Genomic DNA, 11023 nt, shown 5'->3' on the forward strand with positions numbered 1-11023 from the left:
TGCGGGAAGAAAAACAAACACGTCAGATTTTTAATAATAAAATTTTAGTGTAAATGGATATATATTTAATATATATTATTAAATAATTAAATAATTTTTAATTAAAGACAAAAATAATTAATTATATGTGTATTTAGAAACATGGAAGCATAACATTCCTCTTTAATTAATAATAATAAAGTAAAAAATAGCAAATTTGTGGTATTTTTTACTTTTGGAAAAAATTCTTTAAATTACGATATCTGAAATTTGACTTTGGACCACAATGTAATTTACCTCCTGATTTGCACGGCCGGTGCAATCCAATCCAGGGACTTCTAATCTATTAGCCATGTATACGCAAAAACACCTCCTGAAATTACATTTTTATTCAGTTTCTTAGCTGGGTAGGTCTGCTCTTAACAGCCAAATTGTTTTTGCCTTGGCTTTTCCTAAAACGACAACGCTTCAAATAACATTCCAATCTCTTCCTCGTCTGGCTCGCTTTCCACTCTCGCCCTTGCTTTTTTCCCGGGAAACAGACACTGCATATCTGTCTCTGTTTGCGCTTTTTCTCTCCTCTCATTGTTTTTTTATTTTCACTCGCTTTACATTGCAAAGGTCTGTGCTTTAACCACTTTTTCTTCTGTCTGGTTAACTATAACGCTCTCTAAAGTAAAGAAAAACGGTAACCTATTTTTTTCGGCTAACAAGCGGAGAGTTTTCACTGTTTTTGTTTTCTTTTAGTACGATCGTATGTGAGTTTATTTATTTTTTTATATTTTAGTATCGAATTATATGATTGGTGTTACCATTCGTTTCTCAGCTGGGTTTGGGTTTTTTTTTTTTTTTAAATAATTGAAATTTATGAAAATTTGGGAATTTCGAATATAATCTCTGACTTTTCATGTGTGTTTGAAGCCAATTGGATGATTAATTAACGGCCTGAAGTTTTTTCTTTTTCTTGTTGGAAGACAATTTTTAATCGATTTGTGTTTTCCCCTTTGGGTTTTACTATAAATACAAAATATGATCTTGGATGTAATTACATGCATATTTTAGGTTTCACTGTTCATTTGCTGCAATTTTGTTTGCACTATTTTCTATGATTCTTAGGTTAATTATTTATTCCTTAAATCTTTTTTTTCAGATAAATAGCTCTTGCTATGGGTTTCAATACGGTGTTTCGTTTCTTAAGTGAGATATTTCCTCAGGTATATTCCTCGTGTATAATCTAGCTTTACAGTTTGCAAATTTTTGTGTTCCTGGAATAGCATTATATGCTTGTGAAAAAATTTTATAGATGTCAGAGTTGTATGCCTTTGAAGATTTTTTATTGGTTTTTTTAATGATTAATAGTGCTTTGAACTTTTATTTTCGGATGTTTACTCTCACTGTTAGACTTGCATACTGCTTGAAATTTCAAGCACTTCAGGGGTGAATTCATATTGTATTCCTACCAAATGTGTTTTATCCACTTATCAATGGATCACTTGTATTATTGTCTATTTGTATTATTGTAAAACAAATTAAGGATCTATTTATTCGTTATTAAGTATCGAGCAAATGAACTCTATAGATCATATCTTTTGGACTACCATTATCTATCTGTTTAAATGAATAAAGTCTGGGTAAATAGCATTTCCAAATTTAAGGTTGGCTCTTTAATTTATATTTCTAATGAAATGAATCGTATTACAATCTGCACAGATTGATGCACGCTTATTGAAGGCTGTTGCTATTGAGCATAGCACAGATGTTGATGCTGCAGCAAATGCTGTTCTGACAGAGATTCTTCCTTTTTGGTCCAAACTAGCAGTGACCTCTAGTTCTCCTTCTGAGGTTCAGGTTGCTTCAAGTTATCTCTCCAAGGACCAGTCTGATTCTTCTGCTTCTTGTACCACTTCCAAGGACCAAAGAATTGGAGATCTTTCTGACGTTGATGGCGGTAATGCTGCCTTTATTAAAGTTTGTTTAATTTTAAATTCCAACCCCAACATTTCAAAATTTTGCTAATTTGTGCAAACTGTTTGCTTCTTGATTTCTTCTTCATCATAATTTTCAATTGGAAGGCTTTTAATCCCTCCATAATTATTTTAATGTTCTGGATAACAGCAGTTGCTCTATTAGTTTATATTTTCACCCTTCTATTTATATGCCTCACCTAAAAAAAGAAAAAAATTTGTTGTTCAGCAGAACCTGAAGAACAGAGCACTCTGTTGAGGCGCAGGCAGTTAGTAAGGCTAAGAGATAGACACACCGGCACTTCTTCAGAATCAAGAGCAATTACAAGTGGAAATGCAATGAATACTGATTCTACACATACTTGTTACACTGGTTCAGCTAGTCTGAGCAAGTCATTGGATGTGTCAACAGATTCACATATTTATGATGATGCAAATGATGGTAGTAATTGGTTAATTGGAAAGAATGACAGTGAGGAAGTGATAGTCTTGGGTAAGACTCAGGAGAGCAGCAAAGAAGTGTGGTCAAATAAGGCTACTGTTGTTGTGCCAAATATAATGATGGATGATGGTGATAGAATAGTTAACCCTCAGGGTGGATGTGATTATATTGAGAGTGGTGACTCAAATTCATTGAACGAAGGCCAAGACAACAATGTTAAGGTTGGGTCTGAACTGAAGCTCTCTGTTATGTCAACCCTTTTGATAGACAAAAATGATGTTGTCAATGGTGAATCAGGTTGCTTGGAGCAAGGGCAAGACGTCAATGTTGAGGTTGGGTGTGCACATAATCCCCCTGTTATGTCAACTTCTTTGATACATGAAAATGGTAATGTCGATGAAAACACTGATGATGCATCTGTTTGTGGAAACAGTCAGCTAGAAAATTCATGTTTAGATTGTCCCCTTGTGGTCTTTGAAAAGATCGATACTCCATTGTTCCCACCATCTGTTCAAGAGGAGACACCAGATGCTTCAGAATCTGATCTTGTTCAATCAGAAATTGTTTCTAACACATCCTCTACTGATTGTAAAAACCCAGATGCCAGTGGTTCTTCAGATTTTCTTGAAAAGGGTGCAACTGAGGATGACTTGACAAGCAACACTGTTGATTCTAGATCTGGCCAACTATGCAGGATTGATTTCCTCGAAGAGATCATAGAAAATGCCAGAAATAATAAGGTGCCTTTGTCTTTATTTTGCTCAAGTTTTGATTGGAAATTATTTTGTTAAGTTTGCATTTTCAACCTTTTTGGGTACTAGTAGTGTTTTGGGGAATAAATATTGGCAAAGATTTCTAATTCATTCTGTTTATTGTAGTATTTGTTAGATAGGATTTATCATGCGGAACATTCTATTTTTCCTTTTTTTTTTTTTTAATTGGAAGAAGAGATACGTATATTTCTTTGTTGATAGGAAAGTTTCTAATTACTATTACAATCGCAGAAAACACTGTTTGCAGCCATGGAGTCAGTAATGAACATGATGAGAGAAGTTGAAATTCAAGAGAAAGCTGCTGAAGAGGCTAAAATTGAAGCTTCCTGGGGAAGCTTGGATATTCTAACTAAGGTGGAGGAACTCAAACATATGCTCACAATCACAAAATCAGCAAATGACATGGTAATTATATAGGATTTCAAGCCATTGATTATGGATTTTTTCATAATATGTTTTTATTTACTTGAATATGAATCCCACTGACACTAGATCATAAAATTTGCAGCACAGAGGAGAAGTATATGGAGAGAAGGCAGTTTTAACTACTGAAGCAAGGGAGCTTCAAATTCGTCTACTCAGCTTGTCAGAAGAAAGAGATAAATCTCTTGCAATTCTTGATGAGGTATTTTGAAATGTTCCATATTTCTTGTGCCTTAACTGTCTTATGTATTTAGTTTGACTAATGAATAACCAGCTAGGAAACTGCCATAAGCGTAAGAGTCACTTTTTTCTTTGTTGCTAGGCACTTGTTTCATATGGCACAGGCCCAAGAAATTTAATAATTTGAGAATTTTGATAAGCCAATGTACAGTGATCTCATAATTCTTATTTAGCAAGTCCTTTTGGTTATGTATTCTTATGTAATATTGGTAATGGTGATATGGTAGTTAATTCTTATATGCATCCTCTGCAGATGCGTGAAAGCTTAGAGGGTCGAGTAGCTGTGGCAGAGGAAGTGAGGAAAGCTGCTGAGGAGGAAAAGATGCGAAAGGAAGAATCAGCCCGACGTTCACTTGCTGAACTGGAAGCCATTATGGAGAATGTGGTCCAAGAGTCAAAGATTCTGCAGCAGGAGGCAGCAGAGAATTCAAAGGTATGAACTTTGAATTACATGAATATTAACTCAGTTTTCAACTACAATAATTTGTGACTTTTATTCTGTTGCAGTTGCGGGAGTTTCTCATGGACCGTGGTCATGTTGTTGATTCCTTGCAGTGAGTTTTTATTCTGATTATTTTACATAAAAACTAATATTTTAGTTACAAATACAACATGGGTGGTGATTGTTCTCCATCCTCCTCATTGCAAATTCATCTGAAATCAGTTGTTTTAGTAGGCACCTCTAGTAAATCTGTGAAGGATTAGACACTAACAAGTAATGATAATCCCAACTACATGAATATAAATTATATGCTGAATTGGTATTGATCAAGTACCCTGAACCCTTTGGTTCTCTTTTATCATCTTCCTTATAATTTGAATTTTCCGGAGATGCTTTTTAAGTTCAGCATTTGTAGGTAGAGTAACTAATCGGGATTCATGTTGATAATGCACAAGGTATTTTTTGCTATTCTATCAGTCTTTAATATTCTTACTGGGCTTCAATACTAGGATGAGGATATTGTTCTAAGACTGAATTCAAGCTGAGCCAAACCCGAACATGGGCTGGTGCAAGCTCTGCTTGAATCCATAGTGTCTTGTTCAAGCTAGTTGAAGATGTCGTCGGAGGGTCACCGGCAGGATGAATAGTATCACTGGCGGGATAGACAATATCCCAGAGGAGGATTCAAGCCAAGCTGAAGCTTTAGCTTGAATTTGGCTCAAATTGAGCCAAATTATCTTGGTTTGGATCCCACCCTATTTTGTACAGTGAAGCTAATTATTCTATACTGGTACCCTTTTTTTTCCTGGAAATGATGATGTTAGACCTCCCATAAATCAGGTCTACACTCGTATGCGTAGGGATGCTAGCAGGGGAAAACTAACTGGGTGAGGTGAGAATATTAGTTACCGCTGGAGACCATGTGGAAGACAGAGAGGCTAAAGGAGTGTGTTTAGGTTGATTGGGGCAAGTAGTGGGGTGTGTGGAAAGAAGCGGGGCAGGAAGGATTTAGGGAAGTGGGAGACTAAGGCCTGGCAGGGATCTGGCTCCTCTAGTTTGCCAGATTGCCTTTTCTTTTTGTCTGTTTTGTTTGCTTGAGTATCTCAGGGTGTGTCATCCTGAGCCCGCCATTTTACTGACTGGATTTCTTCCAGAACTGATCTGTTTGAGTGTGTGAAAATTGCATGTTGGAGTTGGTTTTGCAGGTCCCTAACTGATGATTATATTTTATTATTGCAATTTGATGTACAATCTCTGGCTCTTTACATGTGTACACCTTGTCATGGAAAAATTTTGTGAAATAACGAAACTTTGTTATTAATCCTTTGGCAGAGGAGAAATATCTGTGATTTGTCAGGATGCGAGATTGTTGAAGGAGAAGTTTGATGAGCGTGTTCCATTAAGCAAGTCTGTTTCCTCAAGCCAGACTACTTGCATCTTAGCCTCATCAGGCAGTTCATCCATTAAAAGCATTGCATCTCTGGCTGCTGAGCAAGCTATAGTGTCCGAGACAACACCAGAGGACGCCTCAATTGATGTCCAATCATCAAAAAGTTCTCTTGAAGATGATCCAACTGGAGCTGAACGTAAAGAGCTTCTGGATGATGGGTGGGAGTTCTTTGACAATGAATCAGAAATATATAGCAAAGCCTTGTAAATTGTGGATACACTGGGATGAAGAAACATGTAGAGGTCTGCGTTTTGCATAAACATTTGTTCAATATAGGACTTAAATTTTAGCACTCCCAAAGAGCTTACATTTCTGTAACTAAATAAAGGGTGGAGATTCGAACTTTTTCTACGTCGCTAGCTAATCAGTATTCTGTACAGCATAGCATATTTTCAATAAAGAATTGAAACTTTCGGCCATTGAAAGTGCATGAAAGCTGGCGCTTACCGTATGTTTTTTTATGCAAGACGCCCGTTATGTGGATAAATTTTCCAGGAAATGGTTAGCAACTTTTAAACATTTGTACCTTACATTTATTTACTCTATTTTTCTACCCTCAGCCTCTATCTTTGCTGTCCACAGTAACAATCACTATGCTGTGGTTTCTGTGTCGAGTCATGTAGTATCGCTAGCGTTCTGGTGGCAACCTATGTCAGAATCAGGGAAGAACAGAATTCTTCGGTGTGCCTTAAATGAATTGGTGAGATCGTCAATTGATAAAGAGGCTCAGGAGTAACAGGTTTGTTGGTCGCAAAAGTCAACAACTTACTCATGTTTGTTATAATTAAGTTGCATTCTGCATTAAGATATAGACAATATGGTTAGAGCTGCGTCATTATTGGTCAAATTCCTGGAAAAACTGATGACTGATGATTATATTTGGTATGTTTGGCATGTTGATGTACTCCATACAACACAAGTCAAGAATTAGAAGTTTGATGATTGAACAGAGAGTGAGAGAACTCCAGAGATTGAAGATGATTGAAAGTACATCAGCAACAGGCGGGTTCATGCTAAAAGTAGCACAGTTTGTTTCTATTATACAAATAATAATATTGTACAAAAGGGACTTTAGTAGACAGTCATCCATGCCTCCGTCATCTAACTTGCCTGTCTTTTAGTGGAATCTCTGACTCTAACTTCAACCATCCACTTCTAGCCATGCCAACATAAGAGCATAACTGTGCACCTCCATATAATATAAAGCCTTCCTCGCTGTTCTCTCAGTTGCTTTGTACACTTCTGCCATGACCAAAACTTCATGCTCCTCTCTGCTGCCATTTTTAACAGCAACTGATCAAATGGACTTAGAATTGAATTGGGTAGGAAAATACACTGAAGTTGCTTCTTGTTTGATGATTTTCTTGGAGAGTTAAAGGGGCTTACATATATAGAGAAAAGAGTTGAAGATATGTAATAAGAAATATGTGGTGTGTGACCAATGTTGGCCCTATGTAAGAAGACAAAGGGGAGCCTATTATCTTGCCTCCTAGTTAAACCATTCTGATTAAGACTTGTCATCAACTTCCCCCTTTAGATGGTCATCCATGTCTCACATGGATGCCAACTGTCATGCTTCTGTGTTTATTCTGTCATTATAAGCTCTTAATGCAAACCATTGCCAAATTCAAAGCACAACACTTCATTATAATAATCTTCAACATCAATGCCACCAAACTCCAACTGATCACACATCTTCCACATTCATGGAAGATAATCTTCGTGACAAAATCAAATTAATACCACTAATTAATATTAGGTAACATAGTTTATTTAAAACCTTCTTGTGCATGAACCATTAACACAAATTGGAAATACCCTTGTTAAGATTGAAGCAGTCAATATCCATCAAACATGAATCACCAAATCCTATCATCAGTTGGTTAAATCCATCATCACGTGCAAATGTCTAGCTAAGTTAAGACAATACATCGTTCCAATCAATCGGTTAACATCCCTGCCGCTTATACATTTTTTTCTTTTCGGGCAAGAAATTTACTTGCTATGCCCTACTTCCTTAACTTATACGGAGGCAACAAGCCTCATTGACATTGAAATCTCAATGGGGGTCACTCATCTTGATCGACTTAATCACTGGTCTGAGAGAGTGACACGCATGCATGGTTGATAAGATTCACCATGTGGGCTCATGCCAAGTGGAGAAGAGATGACTCTGTAGTGGTAAAGTCAGGCAACAAAGAAGCGAGATGTTGACAACTATATGCAGAAATTTTTGATGTTTTAAAATGGAGTGTGACCCCATTAAAGGGCTTGGGGATAAATGGTATGCATTTGAGATTGAGAAATGTACACGTGGGAGAGGAAAAACAGGGTTCATGTATTTCCAACAAACTGGCTCAAATTTGACTTAGAATGAGAATTTTGGAGATATAAATGAATTCAATTATGTCCAATCAGTCGGAGGGATTTTTTTTTAGCTATAATAATGGAAAAATATATTTATTATCTATATATAATTAAGTACAGTGTCACATATATGTGAAGGAAGAGTAATGTTATGTGTTATATGTATAATTTTTGTATATAACTTTATACATAAATAACGATATGTTATTATACGATTGAATAGTTGAAAATTGAAAATAAAATAACAGTCAATAATATGATGATACATTATTATTTATACATAAAATTACGTACGTAATTTAATTATTGAAGGAAATAGCTGAAGTCACAAAATATTCTATATGTGAATACCTTCGTTGTACTATTTTGTGTATAAGCAATAAATATGCAAAATGCAAATTAAAATACCCAAAAAAAAATTAATGTTATATGTATTTATTTTTTATACTTAAATAAATACACACATAAATATATTATCGTATGATTATGTATTATCTAATCATAATTCAAAATCACCTAATTATATTATGATATATATATATTTGTGTATTAAAAAATGAAAATATATTTTACTATTAATTATCAATTCATCCTTAATTTTTAATAAATTTATTTTAAATTAAAGATAATAATATTTAATTATCTTTCAAACCACCCTTCAAAGGCTATTTGTGTTCATTCTTGCGAAGAATGATTGAGCCATTTACGTAGGAGATAATCTCAAACTGATTAAAATGAGATCATGTGTTTGGCGGTGCAGATTGGATTTCATGTGCTCAACTCGAAATATTTCCTATATGATTTGAGGGAACAAATGAACAAATGCCAGCAGCAATAGCTAAATTATTTTATATATTTAACAAATAAATAAAATATGTCTGATTATAATATAATACCATGTGATTTTTTTTTCGAGAATAATGTAAAGGTTTGATCCATACCGTGGAGTTTATTGGACATTTTGTACAAACAAGAGAATTAATTAATGAATATATTAACTATGAGTACACATATATGACTCTTTCTGTATTAATAAAAAATATATATATATATTTATTTATTTTTAATATATTAATAAATATATATTTATATGTATTATTATATGATCGGATGATTTTAAAATAAAATAAAAAAATCGAATCACATGACGACCCATATAAATATGTATCTATTTATATACTTAAAATAAGTACATATAATATTACTTAAATAATACAATAATTGTATTTTGGATTAACCACTCGAATTGTGGTTATCCATGTATATGAACATTTTATTTTATTTCTTACAGGATACCTTTTTTTTTCAAGTTTGGAAAATATTATCTCCCAATATATATATATATATATATATAATTAGTTTACTCTGAGGTACCTCCATCTTGGAAGATTACAACTATAATTCTCTGCTATTCATGCCAACATAGGAGCATCAAAATGCATCTCCATATAATATAAAGCCTGGCCCGCTGCTCTCGAATTTGCCTCGAAATTCTCTGCCATGACCCGAACTTCATACCCTTAGCACTCCTCCTTAACACCTTCAACTTGAAGAACAAGATTTTTGTGCAGTAGACAGTGTAATTGCACAAGCAAAGAAGTTATATATGCTTTTGTTGATTTGATGCACTTTTGGGGGATTTGATTAAGCAGGCATCATATATAGAGAGAGAGAAGGAGAAGCGTTGAACAGGGGGAAAAATTGGGCCCTGGCTGAAGTGAGAAGACAAAGCAGGGGTTCAATCCGTTGTCTCCTTTGCGAGTTATTTCTGAAAAAGACTTGACATCTACCTTATTTTACTTTACCTATAGAGTGGGTTGAGTTGACCATATATGCATGCTTCTGCTTAATATTCCGATTTTTGAAGAATAAATTTTGGCTGAATTAATAATGGAAACAATTGTGAAAGATTTTTATTGATATTGTTAGTGTGTTATATAAGTTTGCTTGCCTCCAAAAATGCTATAATATTTAAACCGATTAATCACATGAAAAATTGGATATAATAACTAGATTCATAATCGTTGTATCATATAAGTCTGTGTTTCATAAGTGAGAGTGAGAAAGAAGATCGAATCCAAACTTTTTTCTTAATATTTTATCAATTTTGTTCATCTTTAAAATTATTACTGATTAATTTTACCGAAACTTGGATTAGATTTTTGAATGAAACATCAGAAAAGGGGCCAGACTTCGCTGGACACAGTCCAATTTCACGTGCACCGTGTCGCACTGAGTTGAACTGTACATCTTTCAGTCAGTGCAGATCTGTTGCCGGCCACTTATGATTGCCACTCGTGATCTATGTATGAACTCATTTTTTGAAGTCATTTCCATGAGTGTGATTACTTAGCTTATCACTTCATCAAGACCCTTATTCATCATCTTCAACGACACAACGTCAACATCGGATGGTTGTCTTTGTGGCTGCTACACTGGACACTACACTTCACATATGGCCACCTTAGATGGAGTTTCTGGTCTGTGAGTGAAACGCGTAGTGTTGAGTCATTTTCTAGGGTAAATAAGATACTATAACACGTGGGAGCTCTGTCCCAGTTGTTGAGGTAAAGTTCGGCAATAAGGGCCTGGAAGCTTATCCGTATGAGTGAAAAATCAAAGAAGGTGAAGGAGTTTGATAGCAAGATATTGTGAGAACACATTACAGCTTGGAAATTTCCACTGTGACAGAGATATGACTAGGAAATGCATAAATGAGTGGCAACATGGGAGAATTTAATAGAAAATCTAACTTGGATTTTTATTTCTTGTGCCGCAGATCAAGAAAACAATTATTGTAAGTGGTTGAAACAAGTGGCCTTTGGATTTGGGCTAACTCAAGCTTGTTAGCTAAGAAAGCTCGGTCGAGCTCAAATATCAAAGATCTTATTAAGCTTAAGCTTGATAATTTCAAGGGTTTGAGTTCAAGCTCAAACGAATCAA

General features: G+C 34.8%; 2 protein-coding genes across 9 annotated transcripts; one reads left to right on the plus strand and one right to left on the minus strand.

Annotated features, from left to right (window-relative positions):
- The first annotated feature begins 356 nt into the window (after nucleotides 1–356).
- Nucleotides 357–6132, plus strand: LOC123211349. 8 transcript variants are annotated; one of them, XM_044630025.1, is made up of 10 exons: nucleotides 357–600; nucleotides 1130–1193; nucleotides 1690–1851; nucleotides 1891–1927; nucleotides 2176–3125; nucleotides 3390–3563; nucleotides 3667–3783; nucleotides 4075–4254; nucleotides 4329–4375; nucleotides 5596–6132. In XM_044630025.1, the coding sequence occupies exons 2-10, from the start codon at nucleotides 1146–1148 to the stop codon at nucleotides 5918–5920; spliced, it is 2040 nt and encodes a 679-aa protein (XP_044485960.1). In that variant the 5' UTR covers nucleotides 357–600; nucleotides 1130–1145; the 3' UTR covers nucleotides 5921–6132. The 8 variants fall into 8 exon arrangements, with proteins under 8 accessions (XP_044485960.1, XP_044485959.1, XP_044485955.1 ...); XM_044630024.1 differs by having other exon boundaries at nucleotides 358–600; nucleotides 2173–3125; XM_044630020.1 differs by having other exon boundaries at nucleotides 358–667; nucleotides 1690–1927; nucleotides 2173–3125.
- Nucleotides 6133–9419: 3287 nt separating this feature from the next.
- On the minus strand, nucleotides 9420–9775 carry LOC123210091 (small polypeptide DEVIL 14-like). Its single transcript, XM_044628287.1, has one exon. It carries the CDS (start codon nucleotides 9594–9596, stop codon nucleotides 9489–9491), a length of 108 nt encoding a protein of 35 aa, XP_044484222.1. The 5' UTR covers nucleotides 9597–9775; the 3' UTR covers nucleotides 9420–9488.
- Nucleotides 9776–11023: the final 1248 nt, after the last annotated feature.

Source organism: Mangifera indica, chromosome 3 (assembly GCF_011075055.1).
Source record: "Mangifera indica cultivar Alphonso chromosome 3, CATAS_Mindica_2.1, whole genome shotgun sequence".
In the NCBI taxonomy this organism is placed as follows: Eukaryota; Viridiplantae; Streptophyta; class Magnoliopsida; order Sapindales; family Anacardiaceae; genus Mangifera; species Mangifera indica.

Coding starts and splice junctions, on each gene's coding strand:
- LOC123211349 (XM_044630020.1), top strand. CDS start 1,146: ATGGGTTTCAATACGGTGTTTCGTTTCTTAAGTGAGATATTTCCTCAG. Junction 1,194..1,689: donor TAAGTGAGATATTTCCTCAG/GTATATTCCTCG, acceptor CAATCTGCACAG/ATTGATGCACGCTTATTGAA. Junction 3,564..3,666: donor CAAAATCAGCAAATGACATG/GTAATTATATAG, acceptor TAAAATTTGCAG/CACAGAGGAGAAGTATATGG.
- LOC123210091 (XM_044628287.1), bottom strand. CDS start 9,596: ATGAAGTTCGGGTCATGGCAGAGAATTTCGAGGCAAATTCGAGAGCAG.